Source organism: Coffea eugenioides, chromosome 5, assembly GCF_003713205.1.
Source record: "Coffea eugenioides isolate CCC68of chromosome 5, Ceug_1.0, whole genome shotgun sequence".
NCBI classification, from domain to species: domain Eukaryota; kingdom Viridiplantae; phylum Streptophyta; class Magnoliopsida; order Gentianales; family Rubiaceae; genus Coffea; species Coffea eugenioides.
Genome location: NC_040039.1, coordinates 11,143,532 through 11,158,650, shown reverse-complemented (window position 1 = coordinate 11,158,650; position 15,119 = coordinate 11,143,532). Strand labels below are relative to the sequence as shown.

The window sequence follows — 15,119 nt, the reverse complement described above, 5'->3', positions numbered from 1 at the left end:
TTTCATTCAAATTGACAAGTTAAATGATGATGGGCGCCCATCTTACAACCCGATATAAGACCTGTTGGCACGAAAAATCCCCGTGCACACAACGGAAGCAATTCTAAGACATATAAAAAAATATGTGGGAAGAGAAGGAGAACAAACACTCAATAATTTATTTAATTCAAAACAAAAATTAAGTCGTAGCCTTTCGCTCACGACAACTCACAAATCTCAACTATGAGATTTTCTCTCAAGTCTAATCTCTAGACACAACTCAACTCTCCACTTCACTTCTCTTCACCTAATAACCTACTAGACTAGTAGTATTTGTAGGTTCTAAAACTTCCTAAAATAAATATAATTGTAAACCAAAACTTATTTGGAAATTGACTTGAGATTTCCTAATCTAATATGGAAACTAAACAAATAAGATACCAAAAGGAATTAGGAAACTAAATACTAAAATAGCTTGGTTTAATTTCCTTCATTGCCTCCCTTAAACCAAGCTCTTGATGTTGTTATCTCCAATGCCATCCCTAGCTTGAATCTCCATGAAAAATTCAGTTGATGTATAGATGATATGGAATTCCAACTTGTAATTGATCTCTAATTTCATCTTTACGCACGATGATGGACGAAACTTGTAATTCTCAAACAATTTCTTCTCTTGATCGCTCTTGTAAAAAAATTCAAATATATCCACCAATTCTTTATTAGATACTCCACAATTCAATTCATCCATATCACCAATAAAGTCTCCAAAGATCAGAAAATCATAATTTTTACCAGTAAGGTTTTCAACATCACCATATTTTTCCTTTAGTTTTTCAGCACTAACAACTGCATCAACTTTTGCAGTATCACAACCTTCAATTAATTTGTCCATCTCACAATTGATTTCAACCAATCTCATCACTTGATTTTTCTCTTCAAAAGATTCATCAACCTCAGTAAAGTCAACAATTTCTCTATCATCATGATCTTCAATCACATCTTTAATTTGATCAATGATTTCACTTTCTTTCTCAACCACTTGTGAAATTTCTTCTTCAATCACAATTTCTTCATTTTCATGTGTATCCACAATTGTTACAATTTCTTCTTTCTTTGTCTCATAAAAAACTTCTTTTTCTTCTTCCTCGTCACAAATTTCTTCTTCACCATGACCATAGGAATTTGTTAAAATTTTCCAAGCCTCCTTCGCTGTCTTTACATGTATGAAATTTTTTGCTACATGTAACTGGATTTGGGTATGGAGATAGTATAATGCCTTATAGTTCAACTGTCTATTCCTTTCAAATTTTTCAACTGCATCCCTTGATAATTCTGTGCCTTCTATAGGTTCCATGAACCCCTTTTGGATAATATTCAAAACTCTAATATTTTTGAAAAAATTCTTCATTATCGACCTCCAAATCTCAAAATCGTTTTTACTATCAAAGATAAATACACCACAATGTGGTAAATAATGCGGATCCATATTTTAATTTCACAAACAAGCTCCAAGCCCCAATTTTGCAAACAAGCCCCAAGATCAAAGCCTAGAGCTCTGATACCACTTTGTTGGCACGAAGAATCCCCGTGCACACAGCGGAAGCAATTCTAACACATATAAAAAATATGTGGGAAGAGGAGCAGAACAAACACTCAATAATTTATTTAACTCAAAACAAATATTAAGTCGTAGCCTTTTGCTCACGACAACTCACAAATCTTAACTATGAGATTTTCTCTCAAGTCTAATCTCTAGACTCAACTCAACTCTCCACTTCACTTCTCTTCACCTAATAACCTACTAGACTAGTAGTATTTATAGGTTCTAAAACTTCCTAAAATAAATATAATTGTAAACCAAAACTTATTTGGAAATTGACTTGAGATTTCCTAATATAATATGGAAACTAAACAAATAAGATACCAAAAGGAATTAGGAAACTAAATACTAAAATAGTTTGGTTTAATTTCCTTCAAGACCCGGCATTATCTTGATGCACGTTTTCTTAGTTTTAACGCATCTATCCAATTACAACTTAAAAACCCTATCTCCTAACACTATAAATAGGAGATTTTGGTCGATTCTAGGGGAGTCGGGGAGGGAGAACGGCCTGTGGCCGCTATTTTCTCATATCCTATATTCTTAGAAGTAGATTAGAATAAGTAGACCTAGAGTTTGGCCATGAACAACTCTGTTTCTCTCTTAAAGGCAGTATCTAGCTAGTTTTCTATTCAAGCCAAGGGTTGAACTATTTATTCCAACGATTATGAAACCAGATTTGATTTTTTTCAATCTTTAATTTGCTATCTGTGATTTCTTGATTTTATTCTACATTGATACATATATGGTAGAGTAAGTGGCCAATTATTCTCTCTACATGTATTTTTCGTGCCAAAATACTAATCTTAATCTGTAATTGTCTTATATTAGTATTTTGATGTGGCAAATAAGGCTAACAATTGATTGTCTCCTTTTGTGAACCCTTGGGAGGAATCATGGTGTTGATTAAATAACTGCGTGTGTCACGGGTTATTGTCATTTTTAGCTGATTCTTAGTTCTTATGCTATTATTAGAGTAATTGGGATTGCGTCAATACCTAAATTGTCTGATAACAAGAATACAATTTGAGTGCATCATTCTAATTGTTGAATTCAGAGAATCCGTGAATTATTACTGGCGTCCTAGGTAACTTAAGTCAAATAGTTGATTAAAGATTGAATCTTTAGAAGTTGATGATTAATCAGAATAAAGATCTTCATGTCCTTGGTTTGACTCATTATTTATTAATTTTATCTTCTATTTTTATTATTATTGTTTTAGTTTTGGCGGTAGTTTTAGTTATCTCAATTTACTATTTACTATTTTAAAAAAGGAAATCGAAATTTTTAACTATTTCCTATGGGTTCGACCTGAACTCCCACTACTACGGGTTTTGGATTTGTAGTATTTAATTTTTGACACTCGTGACAAGTGATCAATGTTTGAGCAGGTATCTCAAGAATGAGACTCTGATAAAATTAAAGCAGATATTCTCAAGAGTAAGACTCAATTTAGTAGTTTCTGGTATAAGTTTATTTTGTGAGAGTTGTTATTGTATACACTTTTGAGTGTAACAAAATTCATTGTTTGCCTCCATTATTAGTAAAATTAATTCATTAATTTTGTATTAGAGCTCACCACAATCCAGCAAAGAAAACATGAATTTCTTGAAAAGACTTTTAATTGGCTGGTCTTTGAAGCTTAAGTGGACCGAAACTTGTGTTACTCGGTCCCCCTGCTAAGGTCCAGTTTGCTTGGACCGTTACTCTTGGTTTTGGTTCTGTAGGCTTCGGCTTGCTTTTACCACAAATCGAACCGTTTAGAGAATGCAGAGTTGCCTCCAATGAGCTTGATAACTGAGATAGCCGAGGAGTTGAGAATGGCAACTAGGTAAAGTTGCTTAATTGTGAATGTTATCAAGGACGACACACGGTCAGAGTTTGGTATTTTTTTTTTCGTAAGATGGATAGATATAGATACTTGTTGTCGATATTGAGGAGTTTTGATGAAGAATGATGACGTTTGGAAGCTGTCTAGCTAAGAAATTGGCACGAGGAATCTCTTGGTAGGAACCCGTTGTCTGGGGAGGAAGAGGAGATTGTGCTGCTGCTGAATAGTCTAAGGGTACATTTGGATCAAGAGATTTGGTGAAAGATTTGAAATTCTCTTAAATTCTTCTAATTGTCTAATTATTTAATTAGAGGTATTCAAATTTATGAATAATTAATTATTATAGTTTTTAAAATACACTTTGATAATTGATGAATCACAAATTGAGATGCTTCTTAAGTAATTCAAACAACTAAAACTATTTGGATGAATTTTAGGGATGGTTAGAGTTTTTTTTTTTTTAAAGGCAATTGCATGCCAAAAAAAACCTCTTTGTTTAAATTTTATTTTGCTATGTTGTAAAATCTTCTTGATACGAATTTATATTGAGGTTTCATATTGCTTTCTCTCCTTTTTTCCATTTTTTTTGTACATCGTCTGATCCTACATTTCTTAATTTGGTGTCACCTCTTTTAAAGTTTCATTTTTTACTGTTTTTAAAAAAGATACAACTCCATATCCCTTTCCTTTTATTTTTGTAATTTGTACCTATTGTTCTTTCTTGAGATAATTTGATGATGGCAGAGCCATTGAAGAAAAGGGAAGTTTATTCTGAGTATGTATCCCTATTAGTGTTACTTCGCGGATTTCGCACGGTGTGCTCTTGTCAAAATTTCAAGTTTTAAGGAGAAAAAAGATTCATGTGGTCCACTTTCTAGTATCATATTTATAATATTTATATTTTTTCGTAATCCTTTGGTGTTTGACATAATGTCACCACATTTTAAAATAAAAGAAACATTGATCTACTTTTCGCTCCAAAATAATCAGGTATTCTTTGTTTATGGTAAATTAGTGAGAATAACATTTAGCAAAGACCTTAAGAAAATAATGTCTCAAATATTATAAATAATTGCAATCCAAGTTAGCCTTTGCTCAAAATGCTAGTGGTGACAAATTAAGTATACTTTTTAAATTTAACTCTTTTTTTGAAACCTTCCACCTTTCATGCATCCTTCCTACCCCCAACTGCCAGTAAAGGATTCAACTCCTTTCATCTTTTAAAACCTTTTTTTTTGGGGTTCATCTTTTAAAACTTGTTTCAACCAATTAGTTTAGCCATTTTTTCCAACTTAAAAAGCCCTTGTTCGAACACATATCCTACAAGGCAAAAAAGTTAACAAAATGTAACTATGATCCCATTCGTGTGATGCTTCCTTTTCTCCTGATTTACAGATAATTTTCAATTTGAGACTTAAATTTTTAATATTATTTGCAAAATCCAAAAGTAAATGGAGTACTTTGTAGAATTCCAAAATCAAGAACACAAAAATCGCACTACTACTCTTCCCAACAAAATTATAAAGAAAGAAAAAGTGATTTTTTTTTTTGGGTAGGGAAAAAGTGATTGTTTGTAAAGAGGGTATACACCTATCCGTCAGATGGCAAGTGTTCCTATCCGTTAGGATATTGTTGAGTTTGTTTTTGTATCCAACATCGGAAGATTACAAAGAAATCTCTTATTGTTGCTATTATAAATATAGTGGATTTAAATGAGTTTAAGTATACTAAAAGCACCAATCCAAGTGCCGTATGCATCAACTTAAGAGAGTTTTGGAGGGCTCATGCCCCAGTACGAACCGAGTTTTGGTAAGGCATCAAACCAAAAGAGTAAGTTATGGGTCATTGGGCCATTAAACATTTTGTGCTATTTAGATTATTTCCTAGGATTTTATATTTTCTCTTTTGTACTCTCTCTTTCTTTTATTGTAAATGTACTACCTCTTCGCTCATGGACGGGTTTATTGGACCAAACCACGTAAAATTCTATTTCTCTCTGTTTGATTTATTTATTCTGTTATTGTCATTATTTAGTTGCCAAGAATTCCATTATTCTCATTTGTCAATCTCCAGGAACCAAATCTAACAAATTGGTATCAGAATCAGGTTTCTGGATTTCAGGTTTTGGGTTGTTGATGACAATAACAAACTATCAATATCAATTTTGGGTGTTACAGAGTAAAGAAAAAAATTTCCCATTGGAATTCAGTTGAATTTTGAAGAAGTGATATTTGACGCGTTGGAATTCGTTGATTGTTTTGTGAAGAAGGTGAAGCAAGATTACTATGTTCGTGATTTTTTAGCCCGTTGGGATCTGTTGAACGTTTCGTGATTTTTTAGCCCGTTGGGATCTGTTGAACGTTTTTGTGAGTTTTGGCCCGTTGGGACATGTTGAGCCTTTTTTGCATTTGGGTTCATTGGTGGCTCTTTGAGGTCTGTTGGAGTTTTTGTGATTCGTTGTGATCCATTGGTACTTTTATGAAGAAAGTAGAGCTTATTTACTATTTGTCTACTATTTATTGATATTAGAGACACGCCAAGACGGAGATTTGTTGAGTTTGTCTTTATATCCACATCAAAAGTTTACAAAGAAATTTATCCTTTTGGTTATTATAAATATAGTGGATTTAAGTGAATTTAAGTATGCTAACAGCACCAATCCAAGTGCCGTATGTACTAATTCAAGAGAGTTTTGGGGGTTCCACACCCCAGTTTGAGAAGAGTTTTGATTAGGTATCAAACCAAAAGAGCAAGTTATGAGCCTTTAGATCATTAAGCATTTTGTGCTATTTAGATTCTTTTATGTTATCAATTTTACATGCCTTTTGGGTTTAGAAATTATTTTCTAGAATTTTATACTTTCTCTTTTTGTTATAGTAAATGTATTACCCCTGCCCGTTGACGTAGGTCAATTGGACTGAACCACGTAAAATTCTGTTTCTCTCTGTTTGATTTATTTGTTCTATTATTGAGTTGCCAAAAAGCTTGTTATTCTCATTTTGCCAATTTCCTAAGACAAGACCTAACATATATTACCATAATTTTCATGTGGAGCTTAAAGAGTTGGTTACCTATGTGATACTAAATTTTATGAAACTCTTTTAAATTACTTATTAACTTGATTTTCAGGTAAAATTATGATATTTAGAGCATAGTACTCTGCAAATCTGCATATAGTACATGTTCAGTTCGGTATCCTTGTTTATACGATTTTATTTAATTATCAACAGGTTTTACATTTGTAGAAACTAGCTATACTTGAAAATTTCAACTTTAACCCCTAAAATGTCACCTCTTTTTTATTTTATTTTTTTACTTTTTAAAAAAGAAATTACTCCATAAACTTTTCCTTTTAGCTCTGTAATTCATTAAGGGTCTACATCATTCTTTTTTTTTTTTTTGAGATAATTTGATGATGGCGGAGCAATTGAAGAAAAAATTGGTGGTAGGATCGACCTTGGCTTTGAAAAAGAGATCAATTTGATAAGAGTTGAGGAAGTTTATTCGGAGTATATATTCTATTAGTGTTCTTTCACGAATGTCGCACGTTATGCCTATATTAAAGTTGTTTTCCATGACTAATGACAAAAGTTTGTTATTATTGATATATTTCTTCTAGTCTAAATTTCATGTTATATTGTTTTAAGTAGAAAAAAGACTCACGTGGTCCACTATCGAATATCATATCTATGATATTTTCTTTTTTCTTCTTTTAGTTCTTTGGAGCTGGCATAGCATCACCTTATTTTCAAAGAAAATAATCATTGATCCACTTCTCTCTCCAAAATAATCCAGTGTTCTTTGTTTTTGACAAAAGTATAAGAAAAACATTTACTAAAGACTTACAAAAAATAATATCCCAACACTGAAAATAATCGCATATTTGTTGACAAGTATGTATTTCTTTATGACAAATGTCTATTTCTCCTATTGGTTGCTTTTTTTTTGTGTGTGGGGGGGGGGGGGGGGGACGACATTTCTATGAACAAATGAAATTGGCATGGAAGAAAGAAAGGAGACTCTATTCTTTGTAAAATATATTAAGAAAGTAGTTGATTCATATGTAACGTTTGATTCTTCTTGAGGGCTTGCTTGAAATTGCCAAGGAATATTATGATTCTTAGTCAGGGAAAGCCTTGCTAAGTAGACAAATAACAATACGAAGTACTATAAACTAGTATTTTGGAATTTTATATTCAAAATGACATTTCGAAAAGTACATATATGAAGTCACCTGGATAATGTTAAATAAGTTGTTATAGAATAAATCTATATCGATTTACATAGTATGTCATAATAATGTTCTTGTTAAAAATCTTTGCTCATGTTTGATTTTTCTTGTATTTCATGTTTTGGTCCATCCTCTCTTCCTAATTTCGTTGGTGTGACCTACTTCAGGCTTCACTAATTTCTTTTTTCGGTTTTCAAAAGCAAATTACCTCATACTACACTTTCCTTTTATTATTATTACTTTTTTTTTTTTTTTGCAATTCAGTTATAACACTATTGTTTTTTTTTTTTTTTGTGGTGAAATTTTATGATGTTGCCAGCATTCGGGCGGGAACCACAAATCCACCGGTCACTGAAGAGGTTGCCAAGTACCTTTAGCAGGCAACAATTAATGTGCAGGTCTTCAGGGGAAGCTCAAAGCTACCGTTTGTGTCATTGTGTGGATTCCATTTTTTTTTTTTTACATTTGCACTTACTTCTAATCCTAATCTAGTCTATACTAGGGGGTGTTGGGTCACGGCGAATCGATGGGGACTAAACCACCATCGGACCATACGAGTGCACAGCATCCACATGAATCTTAAGCAAACTTACATTAAGAACTTTTTGATGGGAGACAAGATTTGAACCCTTAACCTCACTAGTAAGTAAAATCATGAACTCCCACTATCATCAAATAAAGGATTATCTAATATTACATCTATAAAAAGACGCTTTAGAGCACTTAAAATGCATCTACTCTATCATGTGAATGTGTACATTCACATAGTCGTGAAGCAAATACGTGAAGAATTGAGTGAAACAGTGAACAATTGAGTGATCTGCCAAACAGAACAAGAACAGTGAACAAAGACATGGAACCATGGAAGGACTATGGTCCCTCCAAGTGTTCCAGGAACCTACAATTCCTTAATTCAGTAATTTCTATATTATACAGCTCTTCTTCTGCTTAATGGAATTTAGTTTCATGGTTTTTCTTTGTAATTTTTGGATGCATAGTTTATATTACAGAAACTAATTTAAAATTTGATTAAAATTATTGTTTTCTTTGTCTTCCATATTGCCTCTATACATACGTATATCGCATACAAATAGCGTCTTCAAGCATTTGTTGAGCAACTATTGACAGAACTTCATAATTTTGAGAGAAAGAAAATGAACTTCAAAACTTTGTTTATAATGAGCCCTCAACTATCATTACAAAATGCTTTCATATATTTTTGTTGGTTCATCACTACAACAAAAATGACCTTTCTTGACATGCCTATAAGGACACTTGCTGGTTTGTGCCATTATAGTAAACATATCATGACACTTATTAATAAATTCACTAATATGTACTATAATTTTTTTATTTTATCATGATATACAAATAATAATGTGCCTTTAAGCTACCTATGATGACACTCTGGAAACTGTGAGATGAACCAAAAAAAAAAAATCGAAAAAATACAGAAAACGACATCGTTTTATTTTGGCTCCAAAACACTTGCTGAAGTACTGTGAAATTTCATTTTGCCGGCAAAAGGACTTGGTGAAAATTTTCTTCTTCTCATCTCTCTCACCTCTCAGCATACAAGCTATCTCGGCCAGTCCAGAATGTTGGTAGCAATCGAAGCTATCTCCGCAAACAACCATCTTCATCTTTTCTAACCTCAACTTTAAATCCCTCGGCTAAGACATCTGGAAGGACAGGCAGGAAGTAAAAGCTGAAGAACGGAGCTCTACATTGGGAAAGCGGGAAGATACTTCAGGTGCGCATATCTTGTTCCAAAATTGAAGTGGTAAACACAATGAAGCTGTTGCCCATAACCTGTTCGATAAAATGTCAATTCCCCCCTGTTTTTCATTTCTTTCTGTGAATCTCTTTTAATGTTAATATATGAAACTTAGTTGTAATTGAAGCTCTGTTTAGACTATGAATAGAAATCGACTTGGAAGCTCTTTGATGAAGATCAAAATAGCAATGGGGTGACTGGAATGACCTTTTTGCAAGACAAGTGCAAAAGTTTAAGAAATAGGTTGATGAAAATTAATATTTAAAGACTTAATTAATGGACTTCTTGTTGAACTGCACATTGGTCATAGATGACATAGCACCCTTACTAATTTGGCCAAAATGTGGTATACCCAGCTAGTAAAACTAAAGTTTGAAAGATGGATTGAAGGAAATACTCGAAAGATTGAATCAAGAAGAAACTTTTGGAGAAGAATGAAACTTTGGATGCTTTGGAAAGGTAGGGAAAGAGAGGGATTTACAGGGGAAAAGGAGGTGAAGGAGTGCAACTACCCCAACGAACTTTTAATTGTGATGGCGCGTAGGCATTGAATTTGCCAGACAAGAAAATAGCAGGATTTCGTGTAAAACTGTATTGTATTTTTTAGTCTTTTTTCTTTTTTTTTCTTCCCCTATCCATTTTCTTGTCGAACTTCCACCCCTCCCAGTTCAGGTTGACATAGCACCCTTACGGGTTCTGTTTTTTTTCTCAATTTAGTCCTGTTTCTAGATCAATTAGCTGAACAGTCATAGCAACTTAAAAGAATCCTGGGACCAAAAAAAGATTATGAGTATAAAATAAAAAGCTAGATAGATTCTCTTCTTTCTTTCACATTTCACTGTCTCTCTGTGGTGAATGCTTTTTCTTCATAAATATCTGCTGGTCTAACCGTGTCATAAACCTGTGCTTTTTCTATCAATCATTTTTTCCAATTACCTATGCCGTAAGTTGCATGCCTTTCTAAAGAGAGGACTTATAAAATTAATCACTACACACCAGAGATGTACCTATACTTTGATGGAAATTTAGTAAGATTCTTGAATTTCACCTTTAGTCTTCATGCTCATGTGTTTGTTTAACCTTTGACATTTCAGATTGAAGTTAGGAATTTTGCGAAGACGCGAGTGCAGGAGTTGGTACGAAGGGCTTTGTTCTGGTATTAGATAAATAAAATTTCTATCCGCTTGCTTGCAAATTCTGTTTTTACAGATTGTTGAGAAATTTTGCATTTTGTTGATTTCCTTTATTTGCTGGGCTGCTTTATTTAGTAGACTGTAAATTCTTGAACTTGAAATTAGGGACTTGTAAGCCATGGCCTGAGTTTAAAAAATCAGGGCGCTTCTTATTCTCAATGATTTTATGGGATTTGTCTAGTTTTCTAAGTACTAATGTGTAGTTGTTGTTTTCATGCTCTTGGAAGCTTGTTGGAGGACATTTATTTATATTCAAAGTATGGATAAAAGATGGATGGATTTTCCAAGAACAAGTGAAAAGTACGAGACAGGACTTCAAATGTTTCTAAACTTTGCATTTTCTAGATCAAGTTGTGACGGAAAGATTTTGTGTCCTTGCAAAGATTGCGGCATGGGTGTTTGTGTGACAAAAATGGAAGCATATGATCATTTGAAAGTGGTAGGATTTATCAAGGGTTATAATAATTGGATAGCACATGGAGAACTTTCAAACTACAATGAAGCCACATCTAATTCTGAAAATACATCAATTGGGGTTTCAAATGGGACTAATGACATGCAAGACTTGGTCCATGATGTATTTGGGATACCACATGGAACAAATGAATTGAATAGAGAAGGGGACATTCCTGTTTCAGAGGCTGAAAAATTTTACAAATTGATTGATGATTCTCAACAGGATTTGTACAGTGGTTGCAAAAATTTCTCGAAATTGTCTTTCATTATTCGTTTGCTTCACCTAAAATGCCTGGGTAAGATGAGTAACAAGATTTTTAATATGCTTGTTGAGCTGTTGAGAGAAGCATTTCCGGAGGCCATGACTAATTTGCCGTCTTCTTACTATGAGGCTGAGAAATTGATGAATACATTGGGGCTGGGTTATGAAAAGATCGATGCATGTCCTAATGATTGTTCTCTTTATTGGGGTAGTGCTGAAAAAAGAACTTCATGCGAAACATGTAACGAGCTTAGGTGGGTTGCTTCAGAAAATGATCCAACTGGGGAAAAAAGGAAAATTCCTCAAAAAGTGTTGTGGCATTTTCCCTTAAAACCTAGATTACAAAGACTATTTATGTCTTCTAAAATTGCATCTCAAATGAGATGGCATGAGGAAAAACGTACAAAAGATGGTTGTATGAGACATCCAGCTGATTCTCCAGCTTGGCAAACTTTTGACCATCTACATCCAGAATTTGCTAAGGATTGTCGAAATGTTAGATTGGGGTTGGCATCTGACGGGTTTAATCCATTCAACAACATGAGTTCTACACACAGTACTTGGCCTGTAGTTTTAATACCATATAACTTACCTCCGTGGATGTGTATGAAGCAACCGTACTTCATGTTGTCCTTGTTAATACCCGGACCATCCTCTCCTGGGAATAATATTGATGTTTATCTACAGCCTCTAGTTAAAGAATTGACCGAATTGTGGGATTTTGGCATTCAAACTTATGATGCATCCCAAAAAGAAAATTTTCAATTGCATGTGGCTCTGTTGTGGACCATTAGTGATTTCCCTGGATATGCAATGTTATCTGGCTGGAGCACTAAAGGTGAATATGCTTGTCCTGTTTGTCACAAGTTCACTCATGCACGACGGTTGACTCATAGTTTCAAATATTGCTATATGGGTCATCGGAGATTCTTAGATAGTAAGCATAAATTTAGAAAGCAAGCCCAATTCTTTGATGGCACCGAAGAACATGGAAAGCGACCACCTTTGCAAACCGGGGATATGATTGTGAGTGAATTGGGAGACTTGCAAATTAAATTTGGAAAACTTGTGAAAGGTAATCCGAAGCTGCCTTTCAATTGGAAAAAGAGGAGTATTTTCTTTGACTTGCCATATTGGAAAGATAATGTCTTAAGACACAATCTTGACTTCATGCACATTGAGAAGAATGTTTGTGAAAATATTTGGGGGACATTGCTGGATATTGAGGATAAAGCAAAGGACCATTATAATTCCCGCCGTGATTTGAGAGAAATGGGAATAAGAAAAGAGCTGCATCCCATTGAGACAGAACCTGGAAAGGTGTACTTACCTCCATCTTCCTTTGCAATGGATAAAAAACAGAAAACTATGTTTTGCAATGTGCTAAAAAAGTGAAAGTTCCAGATGGTTATGCAGCTAATGTCTCAAGATGCGTTCGAGTAAAACCACCAAGAATTTCAGGGCTTAAAAGTCATGATAATCATATCCTAATGCAGCAATTGATGCCTATAGCTTTGAGAAAGACTTTGCCAAAATCAGTGCGCTATCCTTTGATTCGATTGAGTAGATACTTCAGGCAGCTTTGTTCTAAAGTTATTTGTCCTCAAGATGTGGTTCGTTTGGAAAGTGAAATTGCCGTCATACTCTGCGATCTTGAGAAATGCTTCCCACCAACCTTCTTCGATGTCATGGTGCATTTAGTTGTTCATTTGGCAACTGAAGTGAAATTAGGTGGGCCGGTGTATTATCGTTGGATGTATCCTATAGAGAGGTACTGCTTGTAATTCTCATTATGCCTTAAATGTTTATTCCTTTTTTGCTTTCTTTGATTTGTGGAACTAATTAGAGAGGTTGGAATGATGATACTTTAGGTACTTAGGAACATTAAAATCTTATGTTCGAAATAAAAGTAGGCCTGAAGGTTCGATTGCTCAAGGCTACTTGGCAGAAGAATGCATTAACTTTTGCTCATTGTATCTTGCGGACTATGTTGAGACAAAATTCAATCGTCCAAGCAGAAATGAAGAAGTACATAAGGAAATTGAAGATGGTTTAGATATATTCTCTGAATCAGGACATCCTTTGGGGAGGGGCAAGCCAACAGTCTTTGATGCTCATATCTTGAGTAAAGCACATCAGTATATTTTATTTAATTGTGATGCTGTCACACCTTACATAGAGTAAGTTCAACTACAACTTGATGCATTAAAATTTTATTGTAGAATTCAATGCATGATTACAATTTTGACTCATGTACTTCTAGGCAGCATCGTAGATTGATAGAAGAAGGACATCCTCAAATTCCACAGCATCTAAAAGAGCGCTTGCACAGCGAAAATTTTGCATGTTGGTTTGCTGAACATGTAAGTAAAATTCTGAATATTAAGTACAATTTGAATTGTAGGACTTCAAATATAGTTTCATCTTTTTTTTTTTTTTATTTATTTACAGATTGACAAGTTAGAACTTCCTCAAAATGTTTCGGTGTTGAGAGAGTTGAGGTTCCTTGCTAAAGGTCCAGATGTTGTTGGAATCCAACATGACAGGTTTGTTGTTAATGGATTTCGGTTTCACACCAAAGAAGTTGAGAAGAAAAGAAAAACGCAGAATAGTGGTGTTACAGTCAATGCAACAACATCCAATTTTGCAAGTATAAGGGATCAAAATCCAGTTTTGAGTGAACTAGTTTACTTCGGCGTCTTGAAAAAAATGATTGAATTAATTTACGGAGGTCGTCGGGTGGTGTTATTCGAATGTGATTGGATATCAAATGGTTCGAGAATTAAACAAGATGCTGATGGGTTTACTTTAGTCAATTTTGCAAACGTGAGGCCTCATGTTGAGCCATTTATACTCGCTTCACATGCATCACAGATTTTTTATGTGGAAGATCCAACTGATAAGGATTGGCAAGTGGTTATCTCTACCACTGCAAGAGCTGGATATAACATGGGCACAACTATGGATGTTGAGACATATTTGCAAAGTGATGTTGGCAATCCTGTTGTTGAGAATGAAAATGAGGAAATTAGTTGGGTTCGTAAGAATGGACTTGGGATTGAAGTTGATTTGTCCCAATATAATTTGATTTAGAATCTTTTATAGCTTTGAAGCTTACTGGCCCTATTCTTCTCTGTTTCAATTGCTAGGCCTAGGCTTTATTTCCTTTTGTCGATGGGTTTTGCATTTTTTTTTTGTATTTTACTAATATGACCGACATTCTTAGTTTTTTGTCATGTTAAGCCTTCTGACAGATGTGATAAAAGACTTGGTGTTATTAGTTAAAACTAGTGTATTAATTTGCCTCTTTAAGGCCTTTCTTTCATTGATACTCCCATGGTCCAGTTTTTGGATTTCTAGTCTTGGTTAGTAATCGTCAGTCTTATTCATAAAAATGGTATTGGAATGATTTTTCTTTTAATGGCATGACAACAATTGGCAATCGAGGCTATGATTTGGGGAGAACAATTGGCAACGTACGGAATGTGCAAATCATTTCAGACCAAACATAAAACTATCCAACTTTCCAAGGAACCCATTACTCATTTTAAGAGCCCAATGGGCTGGATAAATACTGGTCATTATTTTATAAGCAATTCCATTAATTGTAAGCTGTAATATTACATTTGTGAATCATTATATTATGGCCAATTCTTTTTCCCAATAAGCCGAGGTCTAATTTTTGATCAATAGAAATATTTTGAAACTTTAATCTATAAATTTCTTAAATAATTTTTTAATACCATGAAAAAATTATTTTTTAAACCAATAACAATACAAAAAGTTAATT

The 15,119-nt window shown here is 33.9% G+C and overlaps 1 protein-coding gene across 1 annotated transcript; it reads left to right on the top strand.

Annotated features, from left to right (window-relative positions):
* The first annotated feature begins 11,002 nt into the window (after window positions 1-11,002).
* Window positions 11,003-14,422, top strand: LOC113771165. The gene is made up of 5 exons (XM_027315780.1): window positions 11,003-12,649; window positions 12,826-13,100; window positions 13,201-13,509; window positions 13,593-13,692; window positions 13,781-14,422. Exons 1-5 carry the CDS (start codon window positions 11,003-11,005, stop codon window positions 14,420-14,422), a joined length of 2,973 nt encoding a protein of 990 aa, XP_027171581.1.
* Window positions 14,423-15,119: the final 697 nt, after the last annotated feature.